Here is a 23,408-nt window from a genome sequence, read left to right on the forward strand (position 1 = left end):
GAGGGGGAGTTTAGTAAAATGTCGAATTCTCACAAAAACATTACTTAACAATTTTTTCTATTTTTTCTTCCTTTTGTGGGGATTGGTAATTGAACTGGCACTTAACCTAACTAGATTGCACCTTGCAAGAAAAATCATCTAAATTGCACTTGAGTTGGTTGGAAGGAAAAAACCTGCAAAGCCATAACTTCCTTCCCTTAGAGAATTTTGCAAAACATCCAAAAGCAACTAGGTTGTCAACCCAACTGTGTTGAGTTTGGTAAAGGATCACCGAGATTAGATATCTCAAATTGGTTATCAACAAATGGGTAAATAAAGGCTAAACAAGAAGGGACTCGAGCAAAATTTAGCACAACATAACGACAAAACAAAATAGACAAACGTAATAAGAAACATAACATCACTCTACAAAGAACAAGATTACAATATACGAGAGATTTGACTTGTGCTAAAAGAGATCTTCATCAATTCATCCCATTTTCATCCTTTATTAAGTTTGATAGCATGCACCTTTAGAGAGCATGTTCTGAATGCAACATGCACTTAGAGAATTTCTTCTCTGTGAACTCTATGAGTTGCACCCATTAAAATTATTCCAACAACATTTGGAAAATGATTACAACACCATGTAACAATACATCCATTTTTGTGCCTTCACTAGATCTTGTCACAACAATATGTAACCTGCAACCTTCTTGTTTGTTTTTAAATTGTCACGAGCTTGTATTTATGGGCACAAAGCTCACAATAAATCACCAAATGGTTTCATTAAACAATGGGTACAAAACCATTGGCAATCACCTTTCATATTCCACACATATCTCCTCATTTGCTACACATGATCCCTCACACCTCATGCTGCACATATGAATATTCATGTTTCACAAGTGAATCTAAACACCCATATGTGACTCTTGACATTGTAATGTCCCCTTATGTTAATACTCAGGAATAAGGGAACAATTAACTTGAAAATCAATTGCAAGAGACTTCTTTTATATCCAAACCCAAATTCCTTATGAATCTTGATAACCAATGTTTAATAGAATGATAATTGATACCACTAAATGCAACAATAATACCACTTATAATATGATGATATAAAATATTATACTAATCAATATGATAGATTATCACTGCTATCTCTGATATAACACTTAGATGCATGCAAAGATTATCTTATATCCGATTTGCTGTGTGTTGTGACCTTTTTCACACATCGCCCCATTGAGAATGGGGACCCTCCCTTTTTCTTGCTTTCTAGGGTTTTTGTTAGAGCCTTGTGACCTTCCGGCATTAGTATTGTCAAGTTTGTCAGTGTGTGCAAGCCATGGTTAGAACAGAGTCTAGAAGTAGTCATTGTGTCTAGAAAGCCCAAGGGACAAAGATCGCAATTGATTTGAGGTAATTTGGACAATTTTCTATTTTTAGAAAATTTTGCTTTTTGCTTTTTCCTATTTTCTAGGAAGTTTCATTTTTGGCATTTTGAGCACGATCCCGAAATGGCTATTTTTAGAAAGTTTTTCCTATTTTTGAGGGAACCTTGCTTTTTCTATTTTTAGAAAGTGGATCTAGGGTTTGCACTATTCACACTGAGATGCATTGAAAACAATCGTCAAATCTTCCAAAATTCAAGTTTTGATCAAAAAAGCCAATCTCCTAAATTTTAGGGATCCTGAGGAATTCAAAGGATGAAAGATGTACGAATTTCAAATTTCAAGCAAATCCGGCTAGAATTGCACAAGTTATGAAGATTTTAGGTTTCGATCCCGTGGTTCTTGATTTTAGTCAAGTCCGCCTTGAAAATGAAGCAGTGGGTCATGATGATAGTGAAGTTCGCCTAAGGGTGAAGGAAGCAGCATGTGGGAGAAGTGCAAGTGAATGGTGAACAAGTCACACCAAGTCCGCCCTCCTACAAATCCAAGTGCATGAGCTGAAGCCTAGGACTAGTCAACACAATGGGAAGCATGCTAATGAAGTCCGACTTGAAGTAAGGAATGATAATAGGCAAAGGTTCTTAAGTTTCCGCCCTTCCCCTACAAGCTGATAAAGTCCTCTTGAAACATGAAGAATGGTGCACAACCCAAGGAAAGTCCGTCTAGCAAACAAGCAATGTGGCATGAAGTTAATAAAGTCTGCCCTATATCAGCATACACTTGGTGCCTAAGAACAGCAAAGTCTGCCCTTGGTTTAAGTGAGATGCATGAATTGGATGAACCCCGCCTATGGAGATAGAGCACAATTCTCACCAAGTCCGCCCTATGGAAAAGAGTTAAGAAATCAAGGAAGTCTGCCCTAGAGAGAGGGTATAAAGTTAGGCAATCAGTCAAGTCCGCCTTGGAGGTGGTAAATGGTGCACAAAGTTAGTAAAGTCTGCCCAACCTGCAAGTCTATGGTTCCTGATTTCAATAAAGTCCGCCTTGGAGCTGTTAGGAAAGGTTTTGAAGTCCACCCTGCCTCAAGTGCAAATAGAAACAAACTTCATGAAGTCCGCCCAACTGAATGAGAATAACATGGTATGAAGTTAAAAAATCAAGGAAGTCTGCCCTTGATCAAGGTATGAAGTGCATAACCTTCACAAAGTCCGCCCTATCAAGAGTTGAGTGCACAAACATGATGAAGTCCGCCCTAGCATGATACATGGTGCCTAAACTTCACAAAGTCCACCCAGCTATCAAGTATTTAAGTTCGAACAAAGAATTCAAGAAAGAAAGTTTCAAAATTCGAGCTTAAGGGAAAGAAGAAAGTTTTAGAAAGTTTCAAAATTTGGAAGAAGAAAGAAAGATGGAGTTCAATTCATGAACTCAAACTGAAAAAATAGAAACTTTCTCAAGGAACTAAACTCAAACTCGAAACAAAATCAGAACTTTCCCAAGTGACTGAGTTCAACTGAAATGAAAATAGAAACTTTCTTAAGAGACTAAAACAAGACATGTCTAGGTTCGATGAATGGAAGAAAAATAGAAACAAAACTAGTTCAAGATTGGAATGACCAGCTGTGTTTCTAATTGCAAAAAATCGAACTACTTGAAGGTTTATACAAATGGTCATTCATTCGTTTCATTCATGATGAAAGTTCGAACTTTAGGAGAATTTTAAGAGTTTTTTCTTGGCAGGTCTCAAGAGTTTTCAACAAGTTTTGAGAGTTTTTAAAAGATTTCAGGAGACTTCAGGAACAATTCGGAAATTATCAAGAAGCCGAGGCATGATTGTGGGGTTTTCAATCCACTTTTCAAGATTTTTGGGAAATTTTGGTCTGATTTTCACATATTTTCCAGAATTTGAATATGATTTCAACTTTAATTCGCAGATTTTGGGGACTGAGTTTTCCATTTTCAGGTTTCTTGAGGACCAATTTCAATTCCAAATTCTCAAATCAGATCAAGTTCCCTGAGTATTTCCAAATTCTAAGTGCTTACAATCTGTCAAAAACGATTCTGGCTTAATTTTATTTTGGTTTTGCAGATCACAAATGGCAGCTAAAGGTGGGATCATCGCAGAGAACACAAATGGAAATTCAAGCCAAATTCAGAATTGAAGACAAGTTCACGAGCAAGGTTCCTCCAAGCATAGAGATAGCCAAAATTTGGCTAAGTATGGGAAAACTATTACAAATTTCCTCCATTATGGCGAAAGCATAAAGGAATTCTTCTCCAAATTTAAGACACTTGAAAGAATCTCAAGGTATCAAGAAAGAAAAGCCCTCGGACTTGATGAAAAATTAAATAAATTTTAGACATCTTGAAGGATTTCATTTCCTGAAGAATTAAAGACAAGCTCCCAATCAAAATCAGATGGTGACAAGAAGAATCGAATTTCCATACTTAGACAATTTCTTCACACAAATTGGAGAATTCAAGGAAGACATCCAACACGCTAAGGTGGCGCCTTGTCATCTTCCAACCAATCGGATTGTTCCAAGTCAGCATGTCCAAGTTCAATGAACCTGACTTATTGGTGCAGGGGCACTCAAAGGTGACTCAAAGGTGTGATAGAACATGTGTTTGCAAGCAACATGATGTGTTGTCTTGAAGGTTTCTTGTGTAGGTCCTAGATGGATATGGTAGGTCCAATGCTACCAATGCTATGTAATAAGCCCTAAGGCTCCAAAGTTGTATGCTTGGTCACAAGCCTTGTATGGGCATTTTATTTATGTTTTTGTTGTCTAGGGGTCCTAGAGATGTTGTGTGTCGAATTTGTAACCTTCAAAATGAAGGCAAGTGTGTGATGTCATAATTTGTCAAAAGTTGCTATGTTGTCATAGGCAATTTTGCAATTTTTTGAGTTGTGGTTGCCCAACGGCTAGTTGGTTACATTTTGTATGTTGGGAAGTGGTTGGAAGGCTTCCTTAGCCTTATTTAACCCTGAGGAACAATTCCCAAAGGTTAGCTTGAGACTTTGAATGAAATTTATGCTTCCTACCAATCTGAAAGTGTCATTTTTACTGCTTTTTCTTGAGTTCTTGGCTTTGGTACAGATTTGTACGGACTTTTGGAAGGGCTGATGTCTTGAATCGGTTGTAGCAGTGAATCACCTTTCATTTGAAGTAGGTTTGAGGTCTTGAAGTTTTGTGGTTGAGGAGTAGTTGATTTTTCTTTCTCGCTGCCTGGTAAAACCCCCAAAACCAGGGTTTGGATGCAAAAGGAGTCACCATTCAACATTCCTCAATGGGAAAGGTCTGAAACCCTGGGGAATGTTGGATCACCATGTACACTAGATGATTTACTTGGTTTGGGGAGCAGAAGGTCTCGCCTTGGTACTGTTGGAGTGATGCCCTAGACTTGACATCTTCCATGTGGCAAGTCTGTGTAGTGAAGGATTGAATGAATCCTTGAGACAGTGGACACACCGGTGGTCAAAACTTGCTTAGAGGGGACCCCTAGACATGTGCAGACCCTCTCCAAGAGCCTTGACTTCATTTCCATCCGACTGGTGAAGGTTTTGAGACCTAAAAACTCTATATCGACTAATTAGACCAAAATAGGCCCAATAGGGTTTGAAAAATTGCACTCAAAACCCAGATGCAGAAGTTTGAAATCTTTCAGAATGCCCAAAAGGGTACTTGAATATCAAATTTGTTCAAGGGCTTGTTCAGATAGTTTGATAGATAAAGTGGGAAAAGCTGAAACGGAGGGCTAATTGCTTGTAGCCCTATTTCCTAGGTCCCTAAGGACAAAAGGCACAAAGGACTTGTAAATACCTATCAAAGGGGTCAAGGTCAATGCAAATACCATATAAAACATGTACAAACACTCACATATGATAAATTCCACCATTTGAGCAAAAGGTCCTGTTGGCAAAGGGCTTGGGGTTGTGAGGTGTCTTGGTTTAGGGGTTGAGTACATAGGAGTAGGAGTCTCCTAGAGAAACTAAGTTGTCCTGAGTAGATTGATCCTTGGGAAGGATCAAGGACAGGCTTAAGAACCTTTGAATGGTTGGAGAGATTGGACCATTGGATGGTACCAAGTGTTAACCCTCAAAAGAAACCAAAGAACTTGCTCATTAACACCAAACCCTCTGCATCACTTATCCACAAAAGCTTCTAGACGACACATTTCACAATGCAACAACCTTCTATTTTTATTATTGGTTCATATTTAGCAAGAAGGACAAGTGTCCCCAAATGTAATTTTCTCATTGGTAGAGGGGTAGTTAGTTTTAGGAAACTCTAATTAGGGTTTTATCTTTCAATTTGAACCCTTGATCATTGTTCGATCTCGGCCGTTCATAATTTCTAGACTACTATATATGGTTGCCTCCTCTCATTTGGAGAGTGTGAGGGTTTTGAAATATTGTTGCATGAAGGTCATTTTTCAAATAATGTATTACATGTGTGCTTTCTCTTAAGGCTTTGCAATCCCTATTGTTTGAGTGATACAACAAGGTTTTCAATTTCTTCAACACATTAGCTTAGAATTTATTTCATGTTGTTACATTGAATGAAAGATCTGATAAGTATTGATTTATGGTGTATCTCCACTCATACTTTTGGTGAATGGATGATTTTCATTCACCGTGCAAAGTTAGTCTGAGCTTTCCATTTTGTGCATGTGCTTAAACTTCCGATCATAAGCACATCCCTTGAAGATTGCAACCACTTTGTGTAAGTTGTCTTAAGTGAGGCGGAACAAAGTGTGGTTTATTGAGTTCACCGAATCAATACCATCTCTGGAATTCATAGGATTAGAGTAGAATCCTCGACCCTTATATCCCTTTTGTCTTTTTGAAAGTCTTAAACCCCGAAAATCCCAAAAAAGAAAGAAAGAGAGAGAGCTTTAATCGACAAATCTATCTAAGTCCCAAAGTTGTTTACAACTCGTTCAAGCATAAGTCCCTTTGTGTATTACCAGCAAATCACAACGCCCATTGAGCTTATCCACATGTCAAGACCTGACTAAAGAAACCTTGGAATTGCCATGTGATCTTCTAGCAATCTTAGCATACGTGGTGATTTTTCAAGAGAGGATAAATTATCTTTGGGTACTTTATTCTAATGTTTGGTAGATGATAAAACAGACACCAACACTATGATTAGTGCAATGTAATCAATGTTAAGTATGGATAGAGTATCTCTGCTGTCTCTGATAAAGTTGATGATAATTGTGCAACGATGATCTCTGATCTGCAAGGGGGGAGTTTACTCTGCTATCTCTGATATGACAGTGTAAACTATGTTGCTTGGTTTGCTGTTTCTGATCAAGACTGTTAATGTATGCAATGGTATATTGTACTGGTCTAATAAGACCTTCGATCGCTTGCCTGATATATATGATGATGTAGTGATTCTATATGATCTTCACATATGGATGCTTGCCTGTTTTATCTTGTGACTTATAGGCGCTGTGTCTGATATGTTTCACTGGTAAATGTGCATCCAAAAGCCAAAGGCTGCTTGCTCAAGGTGAGAAAATCCACAAAGGGTGAATAAGAAATAAAGATGTCCAATGATGTTTGAGAGAATGAGATCAATCTTCATTATGTATCTTGCAAACCTGAAAGGTTACATCCTTTGGATGTGATGAGATGTTTACCTTCCTTAATAACCTCTTTTCATAAACAATGATTAATGCTTTAATCGCTCCTCTCCACCATTATTTGCTAGTTGCTCTGGTCGCTGCTATTCATAATTAATGATTATTTGCTCTTTTATTCAATTGCATGTGTTAATCTAATCGTCGTCTTCTTCAGAAACATAGTCGCTCTTCAATATTACTGTGTTTATGAATTGTGATTTACACGATAGTCTTCTACCCTATAATCACCATTTTTATTCTCCAAGTCATGGTGCTTTGTTATTGAAGTGTCAATGATTTCTTGACCAAGTCTTACATGGCAATTATCAGCATACACTTTGCTGAGTTGTTTGTTTACATGATCACCGCTTATGATGATCCTTCTTGACTGTTGACTCATATAATCGTATTAAGCATGATGACCTCCCATCATACACTTAACCTCTAACAATGACTTAATCATTCTTATCGATCAGCTTGGTATGATAGTTTGTTAGTTTACAAATTTAAGTTTGGATGATAAAGATATGATTGTAATAGATCATTCAATTCTCTGCCTATTTCCTTTAATGACCTTTCGATTCATTTTGCAATTTTGTCTCTCTTAGAGACTTCACAAAATTGAAGAAGTACTAGCGATGCAAGGTCCAAGTTTGGGGACATTATAGACATCCACCAAGAGTCTCCACAATCCAATGCATCCCTTATGGTTCTCCTTGTCTCATATGTCATTTCTCCTTCCAATGCTTTGTCTCTTTGTTTATCCTTTCATGACCCCTAATTATGTTTGCAATTCCAATGTCTTGTACAACATTACACTAGGAGAAACTACCTAATGATCAAGTGTGGCATCCCAAGACCACAACTTACAAGAACATTTAATGTGATTATACAAGGTGCACAACATGCCTTCCTAACAAAAACATTCCAATGTCATTATGCAAGGCACATCATACTTTTCCAATAATACTACTAACCAAAATGAAATCAGTATTGCTGGGAAGACTGAGCTTGGAACTCTCCACATACAACTTTCCTTGTCCTGCTTGCCCCCCATAGCTGAACTAGATTCACAAATTTCCATTACCCTAGGCAGCATGCTTCGAATAATGCTTCTCCCCACTGACATTACAGATCTTAGATGTATGCCTCTAATTCAAATTTAGTACTTTGGAACTCCATTGGCCCTCAATGGCCAGCTAAGAGACTGGCTAATTTTAAGGGCTTAGTGCCCCTTATGAATGGCTACCCTTACAGGCTAAAGCTACATGTGATGTCCCCATCTTTAACCTTATAATAAGAAGCAATAAAACACTTATGTGATCAAGGGTGGCAGCCTTGAAAACACTTTCAATTAGCTAGTAGTTAGGAAATAACAAATTGTACAAAGTTCAAGTAGGTAGTTGTATATTTATAACATGAAAGATATTATGGAAAATCGTCTTATTCATAAGACTTCACGATTTTCCTATCAAGGACTCATTTGAAGCATAGAAGATAAGATGTAGTGAAGACAAGAAAGTAGTCTAGTACCTAATCATAATGCATCCATCACACATGAAGAGCAATCAGACCGATACCAACATTGCAACAATCGTCATGTTAACATAAAGGAAGTATGCTGAAGATATAACATCACATAAAGACTCATAGCATCGATCATAAGGGCAAGTCTTCTTTGATATCTCTATCAGACCAAAGAAGATGATGAAGATATCATAGCATCCATCAGTAATATCACTGTGATGAGAAGATAGCAGAAAGAGCTTGATCGAGAATCATTTACCATCAGCAAAGTCGAAGGATATCATCATCACAGAAGATCAATTGGCAAACTAATTAGATAATAAGCATCGATCAAGTAAACTTGGTGTCGATGTATTAACAGTCAGCAAAGCATATCGATTACCCTTCATTGCCTATCGATTATTAGCAAACTAATAGAAGAAGAAGAAGATTGATCATCACTATCATCGCTTTAAGGAAGAAGTTAACTAATCAAATGATTGGTCACAACCATTAATAAGACAGCGACTAAACATAGGCGATTTGAATGATTATGGATGGCAGCGATCAAGAGACAACAACTAAGGCTAAGCAGCAATTACGATGAACATGTGCAATCTAATGACATCGATGAGACAAAGGTAACAAATAATCATTAAGCGTGAAGAGATGCGATATACATAACTGTGATGGTGAAAAATGGGATCGGGTAGTTTAGGACCTAGTTCCACTTTCATCCATACATTGGAATATGAAAGAGCCTAAAGAAGTGATTCACTTTGACTAACTCTTATGAAAGAGAATCGAGGAATACTTTTAGGGTTTCTATTCATTCGCTGATATGAAAGGGAATGAGTCAAATGTAGGATGCACACAAACTAAGCTAGTGGAAGTATGAGAACAACTAAGATAACAATAAATAACAGACAAATACAAAACTGAAATTGAGATACAGAGTACAAAGCTGAAAAGGGAATTTTGATGTGCACCTGATACTGAAAATTGAGCTTGAATTGGCAAGACCAGGGTGTTGGGCGCTCTGGTCCCAGTGACTACACTGACTTGCAAACTGGAGATCTGTAAATTGAAAGGCTCCAGATCTGAACTGCCAACTTCTGCAACCAACTATGGAGGACCAGGGCGTTGGGCGCTTGATGCAGAGCATCCACACCAAAATCACATTAGGGAGATTTCTTTCTCCCAACTTACCTATTCAATAGGTCTAATCCTTCTATAACTTAACAAATTCCTCACTAGGCTCCTAATCCACTCACAAGGCTACAATAGCCCAAACACATCCAATCTCCTCAAACCCTTATCCAACCACTCACACACATTCCTCCATACATATTCAACCATCTTGAACCCACATCCATGCTTCACAACGCTCAAACACCCACAAACTCCTTACTAGTCACTCAACCAAAACTACCCCAATTAGGACTTCCTTTTCTCCACTAATGCCAACTCCCAAAATGTAAGGTTCCTCACAAACACACTCATACTCCCTTGTCATTCCTACAAGGCCTCTCCACATGTTCAACCTTGGCTCTCTCTACCCACACAACCTCCCAAAAGGTCACACAACTCCTAGATTTGTTTCACTGTTTTAATGGCAGTCAAGTACCTTTAGGGACAGTCAACAACTTAAGGCTTTCTCCCTTCAACTCAATGTCTTCAAAGGCTTCTAAGTACTCAATAGTGTGCCCCAAAACTCTCTCCAAACTCCAACTACCAAAAACCAACCAACACTCATCCATGCAAACACTAGGTTCTTGTACACTGTCAACAAGGACAATCACTGCTACTTTGGGACAGTCAATAAGTTTATTCATTTATGGTGTTTCTCAATCTTGTTAACACTTGTTCCACATCAAAGGAACCCCACACACTCTCCAATACCTTCACTTGACCTCACACACACCAACTCTCAACCATACTCACTCAATCTAGCGAACAAGGGAAAGTCCATAACACTGTCAACTGTAACAGTCACAAAGCAATTTCTGGGACAGTCATAAATCCTCATGAGTAGATTGGCTTCCTTGGTCACTCAACACTTGGATCATGCCAAGGGGTCCCTCACACATCCCTTTCTTCATTTACAACACCATTCAAACACCTTTGTTGCATTTACACCACTCAAAACTAATGAAAACACTGTATTTTCAGACTGTGGTACTGTCAATCAGCAATTTGTCATCATTTTGCACGTGCAAAAGTGAACATGGATCCCTGCAAGTAAAACAAAAACAAAATATATACAAGTGCTCTCCATTCCACCAAGATCTGGCCTTTGATCAACTTGGAATGGAGGAGTAATACATTTTATATTCTCACTGTTTACCCTAGTAGGGTTTTGACAGTGTTTTACAAAATTTGTTAGATCTATCACAAAACTTGATGGAAAGAAACTAAACAAAGATCAGACTACTGGGGATTCACCCCTCTATCATCCTCAAATGCTTCCCAATGCAAATAAATAAGTTTTCAATAAGAAAAACAATTGATATCAGACTGTCACGTCTGAAACACACAAGAAAGTGCAGGAAATCTCAACTTTTATTGATATTCTTCCTCAATACATGGCAACCAACCTTACATTGAACGAGGAAAGACCTTTATAATGTCCTCCAAGCTTTCAAAACGGTTACAACCACCCTTTCAACTTGTTTTTAACAAACTCACTCCTAATTACCCTCATAATGCAAAAAGTTGCTTTGTCAACTTTGACAATTTTGCTCCAAATTGAACATAGACCTAATCTATGACTTCCATGACTCCATAGTGATTCAAATAGGTCCAAATACATCATAAAATACCTTACATGACTCATTGACACACATTTTCAACATAATGACAACTTTTGACAATCTTGTCAATATGACCTTATTATGATTCAAAACCCTATTTAATGACCTCAAAGACACTTATTACATCAAGAATGGTCATGATTGACCTTATTACATAAAATGGACTCAAAATCCTTAGGATATTGCATCATGGCCTCATTAAGGCATGAAGGCCTATTGGGTGCTCCTGCACCAACGCTCTGGTCTTAGGGGTCTAGGCCCTGATTTTGGATTTGGATCTGTGCCTGTTGACTGAGACTTCTTGGAAAGTTGCAGCTCTGACGGAAACCTATAATTGCACCTGTAATTTGACAAATGGTGTGTATGCAGTTATATAGGGTTTTGCGTTAGTCAAACCCCTTGTTTTGGTGATTTCCACCTCCACAAATAACCAATAAAGTATTGAAAAGTGTGTGTGCCCTAGAATCTCATGTGTTTGTAAGATTCCTATGAGCTAAAATGCAAACTAGAGTTCTACCCTTTGTTTGGAGTAAAAACCCATAATGTAAATGCTTCAAATCACAAATGCAATATGGATTTAAAGCAATAATATAAATCTCAAAATGAATTATATGTAGATCTGCAAACTCAAATAGAGATATGAAAATAACATTAAATCATACCAAACCCTAAGGGAGAGGTACAAGCCAATCAACAACCGGCGATCTCGTTATTATTCTTCAATATCTTCTAAGCTTCCATGATTGCTGAAAAAGGTTGATGAAGACTTGATTGATGATGAATTTGTTGATTGAAGACTTCACATAAAACTTGCACTTTCACTTCATAAGAGGCTCCTTCAATTGCTTGATTTTGAATCCTTCAAATAAAGAAAGGAAAGCTTATATATATGAAACCCTAACTTTAATTTTGATCATAGGCTGACCTAGAATTGATAAAATTTTGCACAAAGCGGGACTTGAACATTATAATACCGCCAAATTAAGCTCCCAAAATTCGGGGAGAAAAAGTCGGGACCGTGGTGGTGGTCGCTACGGTCCGGCCAACTTTTTTTCAAATTTCTAGGGAAGCAAAATATTGTGATTACAAAGTCAAATCCAGCTCAGTGCGTCAATCCAAGGTGTTTAGATGTGCGAAAATGCACTTTAAAGATGAGAAATAGGACTTTATTAGGATTAATAGAAATAAAATAAAAAGGGGCTGACCTAGGGTTAAGGGCCCAATTTTATAATGTGTGAATTGATGAGAGAGGACCTTAGATTTAATTAATTAAATATTAAATGCATAAAGGAACCTTGAAAATGCAAAATGAAATGAAACACACTAAGGCGGGTGCTAACTTAAGCGTGAAATTGGACAACCTGATTAAGGGTGTACAATTTACAATGCTACAATAACAAACCAATCTGCCTATGTTATGGAGAGATGCGATTAGGAAGTGACATGTCTCTTAAACATTCATGAGATGCAACCCTTTCGATATTGCAAGATATGTAATAGATATCAAATCCATTCAATCAAGACATCATCGATTACTTCTTATCCTCTTATACATCCTTATTGGATCGCTCAAGTAAGCATTGGCCTTTGGCAAATTGGGTTGTATACGATTAAGGAAAGAAATCAGGAAGAGCACCACCATTGCATATTTCTAAGGTTCAGATCAGGCACATCAATATTGTCATTATAAGTGATATTGAAGATGATTGCATACATCTAAGGAACAAGATCAGAAACAGCAATAACATCGCTATATGCGATATTGAATATACTTGCATACTTGTATAGACAAATCAGAAATAGCAGTAACATTTCTATAAGTGATAGAAGCAGATTGAAGCATATTTCTCAGTGCCATATCAGAAACAGCTATCAACTACATTAATTGCACAATTCATATTGTCTATCAGAAGTGCAGATCAGATATATAGATCAGAAGTCATCTTTGCATAAATCAAACTGCTGTATCAGAGATAGCAGTGATACTTTATCTTATATATCATCATACTATAAGTGATATCATAATCTATCATTCTTAAATAGCAGCAATTATCATTATTCTAAGTGTTATTAAAGTTTATTTTGGAAATAACTCTCTTGCAATTGAAATTTTTATATAAAAAAGTGTCTAGCAATTGATTTGCAAGTCAGTTGTTCCCTAATTTCCAAAACAATAACATAAGGGGGCATTACACTACAGCCCTACTACTAAGTGAAATTCCTTTGTACTGAAAAAGAAAGAACAGACCCAAGCAATGTATGTTAAGTTCAATAGGAAAGAACTGTAAGACTTATAGGAAGGTTTATGGCGATTATTATAGCCATCTCGTAATAATATTGTTTTTATGGTTTTTTATTGACTGGGGAACCTAAACAGGCAAGCTCTCCATCAATAGTCCTGGGAAAATGTTCTGTTATTTATTTAGGGCGCCCATTCTTTGTTTTCTAAATTTGTTTTATCTTATTTGAGCTTTGTGGTACATATAGATACTGGCTTTGAAAGGAATAATGGCAAATGATGCAAGCAAGGATCTGCTTTCTGGCACTGTTGGAGGAGCTGCACAATTGATATGTGGGCATCCATTTGACACAATCAAGGTGAAGCTGCAGAGCCAGTCAATGCCTCGTCATGGCCAACCCCCACGCTATGCTGGTGCAATGGATGCTGTCAGGCAGACAGTCACAGCAGAAGGTCCTCAAGGCCTGTACAAAGGAATGGGAGCCCCATTAGCCACAGTGGCAGCACTAAATGCAGTTCTCTTTACTGCAAGAGGTCAGATGGAAAACTTAGTCAGAACGGGTCCTGGGATCCCCCTTTCTGTGGGGCAGCAGGTAATTTGTGGAGCAGGGGCTGGTGTTGCTGTGTCAATGCTAGCTTGCCCAACTGAACTAGTGAAGTGTAGATTGCAAGCTCAAAGTGCTCTTGCCACTGGAGAAGCTGTTGCAGTTGCCACTGCCGGGACAACAACAGGTCAGGAACTTTTGTCAATTGGCTAATTTCTTTGTACATTTTAAAGTCTGCCAACTTGAAGTTAGCTTAAGTTCAATTGACTCCATTTGGCCTAAATATGTAGAATCAACATTTATATATCATATGGACTAGCGTAGATGCATTATGCTTTGATTGGATTAAACTTATGCCATTCCTGATAATAAATTATGGAATACATCAGCAGGGCTTAAGCATTGTAGTGAGCTGTTGAGTTCTACACTATACAACGGGAAATAAATATGCATAGTGCGTGGAAAGGTTGATATCTACTTCAAACACATTAGAATAAACTTCACGTTGCATAGAGCAAACCTCAACAGTTCAGTACAATGCATCTTTACATCTTTTAGTTTTGAGCCTTGCTGATGTACTCCATAAATTTTTATTAGTAAATCTTTTTTTTTTCTGAAATATTAACATATAACATTTATCAAGTTCTTCAAGATTCCCTCTAAACAGGTGCTTCCACAGTAGTAGCAGCATCCATCAAGTACAATGGACCAATGAATGTAGCCAAACATGTTTTAAAGTCTGAGGGAGGGATTATAGGACTATATAAGGGTCTCATCCCTACTTTAGCACGAGAAGTGCCTGGAAATGCAGTTATGTTTGGTGTCTACGAGGGTCTAAAGCAGTATTTGGCAGGAGGACGTGATACTTCTGAATTGGGCCGAAGTGCTCTTCTTACTTCAGGTGGGCTTGCTGGTGCTGCTTGCTGGCTGATTATATATCCAACTGATGTTGTGAAGAGTGTTATCCAGATTGATGATTTCCGCCAGCCAAAGTACTCTGGTTCAATTGATGCATTCCGGAAAATTGTTGCTTCTGAAGGGATTAAAGGTTTGTACAAAGGCTTAGGACCTGCCATGGCTAGAAGCATTCCTGCCAATGCAGCATGTTTCCTTGCTTATGAGGTTACCAGGTCAAGTTTGGGATGATAAAATATTTAACTGGAATTCTGCGGTATTACACAAATTTGACACCAACGAAATGATCTGGGAAATGAGTGTCTTCTCCATTTGAAAGCAGCATTCAATTAGACAACTTCACGATTCACTTTATCAATCATCCCGTTTGCTGAAATCAGCTTATTTTCATGGTCTTTGATAAGTTTTTAATAGGATCTTATCTCTGTCTTCCAGCCCCAATACTGTTGTTTTATTTCAGCATTCAAGACTACATAATAACATATAGACTTACATTGTTGTTGTTTTGCATTAGTTACCTTATCATCTATACAAGCAAGTTCGTGTCCCATTGATCCAGTAATTTGCTATGAGCAATTGAAAGGAAAACACAACAGGTATGAGATCAATCTATCACATATGGTACCCCACCAATATAATTGTATACAGTAGCTATGCTGTTTGTTTGAATGGTATTAATTATTAACTTTAAAGAAGGTTGACCTGTAGTATTTAGTGTTTGTGCATATTACATGTGTGAATTGAGTACATACCAATCAAAGCAATTCTACATTTACACCATACTACTTGCGAAGAAGTAGAAACATTTGTTTTGATTGATGCTCTAGTTAGCAGCAGTTCTACTGCATTAGACAAATGAGATTAAATGGTAAGGAAATATTCAGGTAAAATAACCGAGTTAAGACCCAGTCTCCTGTGTTCAAGATTTGTTGGCTAGAGTGCAAAGAAGAATGAAGAATAAGGATAAGTTTAAGTTGAAGCACCTATGTTGAGGCACAGTTTCATTTCTCAAAATTCGTTTTGTGGCTTAAATCCCTGTTTCTTAAAAAAGGTTCACTTGGTAGTCTTTCATGCAATGAATAATGTACACTAATTTTATCCACTGACTTTTCAGTTTGCATTGGTTTTAATAGTTGGAAACCAAATTGACTAATTAGTAAACTTTTTTAATGCAACAATCACATTCCACTCATAGAAATTCTCAAGTATATTTGAAATTTTGAATACGTCCGTGGTAAGTTTATATAATTCATTTTATGTCTAACAGATTGAGTTATTTTGTTGAGCACATTGTTGAACACAGATGTTGAGCAGATTGAGTATACTTGTTTTTGATATTGAAAGGAGCATAACAAAGGCGCTGTCCCTATAACATCCACAGTCCGAAGGCGTCCAAAAATAGCAGCAAAATTACAGCAAACCAGTAACAGCAAAAGTCACAGCAGTTCGACAGCAATAACATAGCCATCCGGATAGTAACCAAAGTCCAGAACATCAGCTAACAAAGAAACATACCATAATAACCTAGTAAGTTTATGTTGATTAAAATTTTGTATTTTTATTTTATCATCCTTAAAATTTTATGGTTGTATGGATCCCAGAACTCTTATTTTAAGGAAGTATTTTTGCATGTACCCTTGTTGATTTTCTTTTCAAGATTGTCTGCGACCTCAAGTCCTGAAACCAACGAATTGATAGCTACTTTTTGGCAGAAGACAGTGGTATGCTCAGAAGAAATTCACATAACATGTTGACCTCGGCTTTATTTGTCTTTAAGTTGGAAGTAGAGCTTTCACTAATCAATAAGTTTTTTATTGATTGGAAGTTGAACATGGGTTTTTAAAAAAAACTCAAACCCTTTGACAGACTACCACAGATATGACAATGAAACCCAATCAACCAATTAAGGACTAACAAAAGAGTCCATCCACATAAAAGCTGTTAACCAACGGCAAAAGACGCTGTTCTAACAACCAAAACACAATAAGAGGAGAACTATAATCAAGAAGCTAAAACAGAATCCTTACAGGTGGCTTGGTACCCATAAGATTCAAAGTGCACTGACAGCTATCAGCTGCATCTTTCTCTGTTTCCCTGAATCGAATTTCCTTCTTAGTCTTCCCCACCTCAAAAACCACCCATAGGTTAGTAGCTCTCAAAGAGCTTCGAGTAGAGTGTAAAGCTAGCTTCAAAAAGCCTAGAAGGGAGGGTTCAAGAGACATCAACGAAACACATTGAGAACAAGGGGAGACTTCTCATCCAACACTAAATTATTAGATGAAAATGTTAGCAGCCTTCAAGGTATGGTCCTACTTCCTACCTGCCCTAATTCTGTAGTTGGTAACTTAGAAAAGGAAGTTTCTAATAATTTACTGTTGGATGAGAAGTCTCCCCTTGTTCTCAATGTGTTTCATTGATGTCTCTTGAACCCTCCCTTTTAGGTTTTTTGAAGCGGCAATGTCTATGCAGCATACAAAATGTATCATTGATCATATTTATTAATTAGTTAAAAATTAAAATATAATAGTTTTTATTTTTTATTTATTTTTAATTAATTAATAGATATGATCAATAGTGCAGTTTGTGTGCTGCATAGACAATTTGTTCATCTAAGGTTAGACATGTCAAATCTTTACTCATTGCAGCCCCTATACTACTAACAATCTCCCTCCACTTTTATTGACAACTTTCTCACCATTGGACTTTAAAGCTTGACTACAATTCCTTCCTATAACCTCTTTCAACCAATCCTTAATTTATCTTTCTTTACGACTTGTTACCTATGCTAATTCATGATTAGCTAGGCAAATTGGAACCTCCTTCAACGCAACCTTATTAATCTTTTCCTTCTAAATTTTTCTTTTTCCATATCATTTTATTACTTTTTTGGCGAAGAATTGACTAGCGACATGGCCACTTTTATGGCAAATTGACAAACAAAGGACTTCTCAATTATAATCTTTTCAATCTAGTTGTCATAGAAAAGATGATAGATGATAGCTGAGGACACTTTTTTATCACCATTGATACTAACACATAATCTTGCATAATTTAGCTGCCTTTTGTATTTAGTAACAACACCAAAAGCTATGAGTTGACCACTTGATTTTTGCCATTCCCATTATACCATTGTCCTCCCAATATTTCAATGGTAGGCTAGGAATGTAATGCCCACCTACGTGTTAACTCTTGTCTTGTCCTAATGTTTCTTATGATTGGATTAAAGGTTATATTGAGTTGATTATTATATTATGTAATTGTAGGATGATTATGTGCCTTGCTAGATCACATGCTCTTATTGGTCATTATATGTTGCTTTTGTTGCCATCTCTATCGTAGATATGATGCTTCACTTTGAGTGTGTAGGATATATACAGGGGTTTAACTGGTGAAAGGATGTGGAGGAGAACGACATGGATTCACTTGACCTTCTCATCAAACCTAGTCCTTGTAGTTGAGTTAGTGACCTTGTGACTCTTGTGGTATGTTTAGTTGCTTAACCCATCCTATTTGGTTGCAAATAAAAGGATATTCCTTGTGGTTATGTAGTTGGTCAGTAATTTGAATCAATGTGATTTAGGATCCCTACCGTGTGAAGCCTAGGAATTGCAAGCTTTCCTTGTCTATTATTTTATTCTTGAATGCAAGTTGGTTGCCTTGAGTGTTCAAAATAATTGAATGGTTTGTGAGGAATGCTAATATACAACTTGGTTTAGGAGGGGTTAAATGGATTTAATTAATTTGTAAGTCCATTTTAATTGTAGTATATTGCATTTAAGGCAAATGCATAGTTTAAATAGATGTCGAAGGCGTATTACACTCACATATGGATGCAAAAACGTTGTTCAATAAAAACTAGAAGCTTTTTATTTGATGTGTTTGTGACACTTAAATGCATCAAAAGCAAAAAAAATATTTTATTATTATTATTTTAATTTTATATTATTTTTAATTATTTAATGCTAATTATATCTTCACTTCCACCTCTCAACTACCACTCACTTTAATTTAGTGATCAATCAATTTTGTCTATCTCCATCATTGAATGAGTTAACTTTGTAATTATCTCAATCTAATATTACTAGTATACCTATTTTTGGAGAAATATATGTAAAGTATGCCAAAAGATATCATATTTGTTCATTATTCCACTTAAAAATAATTGTATTATTATATTATAATTAATATTAAATTATTATTATATTATGATATTGTAATCAATATTAAATTATTGTTAAGATGTTATTATATTTTTTTATATTTCTATTAAACTCTTCACCAAAACAAAAAAATCTATTTAAAACTAATTATTATTATTATATTATCATATTTTTATATTATTATTATAATATTAGATTGACATAATTACGAAGTTAACTATTAGTATCATGGAGATAGATAAAATTAATTAATAGTTAAACTCAAAGTGAGTGGTAGTTGAGAGGAGAAATTAAATAATTTTTTATTTTTTTTTCATGCATTTAAGTGTCACATACACATCAAATTTAATGATTCTAGTTTTTATTAACACATATTTGTGCAGTCATTATGTGAGTGTAATATGCTAATTAATTATGAGAATCTAAAACAAAAATATAATGATATCATGTAATGATAATGACGATGATGATGTAGTCTTAATAGATTTTTTGCTTTGCGAGTTTAATAGAAATATAATAATATAATTATAATTTGGTACTAAAAGCTTTTTTACTTTTGTAAAGAGTTTAATGAGAATATAAAAATAAGAATATATTAAAACATAATAATAAAATCATATCTTAATAATAATTTAATAATAATTACAATATCATAATATAATAATTATTTAATATTAATTATATATAATAATATAATAATTATTTAATATTAATTATATATAATAATATAATAATTTTTTAAATGGAATAATGAACAAATATGATATCTTTCGACGTACTTTATCTATGTCCCTCTAAAGATAGGTATGCTAGTTTTATTCTTGAAATGCAAGTTGGTTGCCTTGAGTGTTCAAAACAATTTAATGATTTATGAGGAATGCTAATATACAACTTGATTTAGGAGGGGTTAAATGGATTTAGTTAATTTAGAAGTCCATATTAATTGTAGTATATTGCATTTAAGCTAAATACATAGTTTAAATAGATAAAATGTATTTTAAACAAAAAGGAATTATCTAGTGAATATTATTAGAAAGAATAATATTCATTTCATTAAAGCTTAAAATATGTGAAAAGAGCTAATGCATTTTAATAGCAAAAGCATTTGAAATATGCAACAAGTTAAATGAAATTATTTAAATTAAGATGAATTAGTCAATTTTAGTGAAATTGCTACACTAATCTTTCAAAATGTATTTTTTCAAAAAGCATTTGAAAATAAAAATGCTAAGTGAAATATATTTTTATTTCAAATAATCTTATTGAAATAACTAGTTGGGTTGTGAAAAGAAAAGAATTGACATTGGGGTTTACGGATTTTTAGAGTAAAAGAAAAATGAGAAGGGTTTTTAAAACATTTGTTATGCTCCATTGGTCCTCTCCTCTTCATGGTACGAGTTCCTGTTGGTTGCAAAAACATTCTTGTGGATTGCATGAAGATAGTTAAAGGAATAGAAGTGAGATTGGGTCTTCGCAAGGTTGCTTGTGTGTAGTAAAGATTTTTTCCATTTTAGCATTGAGGGTTTGCATAGTCAATCAAAACTATTCTTCTATTTAATTCAAACACATGCTTGCTTGCATTCTCATTTTGACCATGCATACACTAGGTGGTTGCATATGATGTTTCAAGTCTTAGGTTGAAATTACTATGGAGATCTTAAAATAGATGGGAGCAATTATTTTAGTTTGATGTATATTATTTTTGGAAAATTCAATTCAGTGTTGTTATTTGGTAAAATTTCTCAAAAACCTTGTGAGTGAAAAAGTACTAGCAGATTTATCTCATTAAATCTATGTAGAAGACATTGAGAGAGAGATTTTGAAGCACACTTTTTCTTTCAATTTGTCATATGCAAGTGGAATAAGTGCTTTGGGAAGGGTATCTCTCAATGTCTTTTACATAGATTTATCTAAAATATATATGCTAGTAGCATTATACGTGTTATGTATATAACACTCTATATTCTTCTATATAACATAAATGTATTTGTAAATATCTCACTTTTGATATTTATTTAAATAGTAAAATAAAATAACATGTCTATTTACTAATATTATTTATCTTTTTTTCTTTAGAGATAAATTTATTATTATTTTTTGGCAAATTGTTTTGGATTAAGGCAAAACCAGGTTTTGAAGGGGCCCTGAAACCCTTTACATAGAAGATTCTAAAAGGCTTAGAATCAAAGCATTAGAAGATCCAAAACAAAACAGGCTGCAAAAGATAGGACAAAACATAGAGCAGTCAAGAAACCAACAAACGCCCAAACGGGCAGACAAAAGACCAACAAAGAACCAGAACACAAAACACAAAAAACATAGAAAAGACAACACAATTACATGAGGCTCTTAATGGTTTCAGTGACCTCAGCCTCCAGCGGGCTCATCTTGTCAGCAACCATCCTCATCTCTTTGTAATCCACGCTCCGAGTCGTAGCTTTTTTCTTCATGTTGCCCTGGGTCCGCTTCCAAGGGCCTTGATTAGCTCGAGTCTTCTCACTATCATCACCAATATTGATCATAACTTTCTCTTGTTGTCTTTGTCAAGATTACTCACCATGGCATTCATGTCATCCATCGTCTGTTTGACAATCTTGTGACTGTTGGTCATAATTGTCCTGAGGGTGGCTTGAATTTTCTTATAGTTTTCTTCCAGATGGGTGAGCCTATCCTCAAATCTTTTTTGCATTTGATCAATGCCCCCAACTGCTTTGTTGATGCAGTCCACCACAAATTTATTGTCATCTTCCATCCATTGCTCGTTACCTTTCTGATTTTCTTGAGTAGTGACCACAGGAATAGCTTCCATCCTGCTACCCAAGGCCCTTTGGTTGAGTTTGACCTATTTAAGCTCATGAAAGAGCCACTTGAACATGCTAAAAGTATTAATGGTGTGGTCCCTGGCCATTCCCATAACATTGTCATAGTCATCCCTCTTATCACTCAGCTCCGCACTCTTCGCATGAAGGTACTTGGTGGTATTTTGTGGGGGTGGCAAAGGGGGTGGCAAAAGGGGCTTCTCAAGGTTCTATCTATTAGGCTTCATGCAAGCCCTATTACTGCTCATTGAGCCCTCATAATTAGCCTTATTACCACTAGACCCAGGGGAATCCTTGCTAGCCGAGGTGGACGAAGAAGAAACAACCAATTGCTTCCACACATTATTACCCTTACCTAAAGGAGATTTAGCCTTCAGGGAAATCTCAGATTTGGATTTTTTATGAGGGGGAGGAGAATCCGCCTCAGTCCGAATTGGGTTCCTCACCTCCCAACTCCCCAACACTAGTGTCATCCTCAAAAGATGTAGGGATATAATCGGACGGGGCAGGGAGGGCACGAAAATGGGAGTCAATAAGCACCAGAAGCCCTTCATGGAGGATAGGGAACTTAACAGGGTTCTTTTATGGTCCCTAATATTAGCCCTCAAGGCAGACATCAGATAAAAAGGAAAAGACACCTTGACACCATAACAAAAGTGATTCAAAAGCACAAAGTGATGCCCATAAACCCTAGTGAAACAACGATGAAGAGTGAAATATTCCATTATTACCTTGAGGAGTTTCACCCAGAATTCCTTGATGACAAAGATGTCGTAGTAGCTTGTCGTTTTCTTCACCATCTTGGCCCTCTCCTTTTCATTTTTAGGGAAGTTTTGCACCGCCATCTTTGTATAGTTTCTATCCATGTAATATTTCATCCCATCAGTCGAGAGGCCAGTGACTTGTGCAATCAAACTCTCATCAATTAGCACCTTGTGCCCATGTAGAGTGATAGTGCCATCTTTCCAATGCTTCTCAAACCATCACATCCTTATTTCTCCCCTTTAACCTCTCAATATATGAGGTGACACCCCCTTTCTCCAGGAGCCTCCATATTTTCTTGTCCTTCTTGAGCTGCACACAGCTTGAAGGTTCAATTCTCTTCCTAGCCCCACCCATTCTTCTCTTCACTCTGTAACTGAAGAAACTCATGACTTTCAGACTGAGAAAGAAAGCCCAAATGAAGCCAATATCGACCCACAAAGCATGCAAATTAATTATGCAATAATGACACTGACCACTATAAACACATGTCATATGCGAGAAGGGGCTAATCTTTCTAGATACATATCTAGTTATGATGGCTAAAGTACTCATAAATTTAGTTGCCTCGACTTTTGTCATGAAGAGCAAGCATATAGAGTTCAGTGTCCAAATTAGCCTCATTGGTCCAACTCA

General features: G+C 36.2%; 1 protein-coding gene across 1 annotated transcript in view; it reads left to right on the forward strand.

Annotated features, from left to right (window-relative positions):
• LOC131047467 (mitochondrial carnitine/acylcarnitine carrier-like protein) overlaps positions 1-15,579 on the forward strand; it is a 61,094-nt gene extending 45,515 nt beyond the window's left edge. The window contains exons 2-3 of the mRNA XM_057981374.2: positions 13,820-14,303; positions 14,784-15,579. Of these exons, the coding sequence (XP_057837357.2) occupies positions 13,841-14,303; positions 14,784-15,262 (942 nt within the window). The 5' untranslated portion in view covers positions 13,820-13,840 and the 3' untranslated portion in view covers positions 15,263-15,579. The remainder of the gene's footprint in view (positions 1-13,819; positions 14,304-14,783) is intronic.
• Positions 15,580-23,408: the final 7,829 nt, after the last annotated feature.

This window comes from Cryptomeria japonica, chromosome 4 (genome assembly GCF_030272615.1).
Source record: "Cryptomeria japonica chromosome 4, Sugi_1.0, whole genome shotgun sequence".
NCBI classification, from domain to species: domain Eukaryota; kingdom Viridiplantae; phylum Streptophyta; class Pinopsida; order Cupressales; family Cupressaceae; genus Cryptomeria; species Cryptomeria japonica.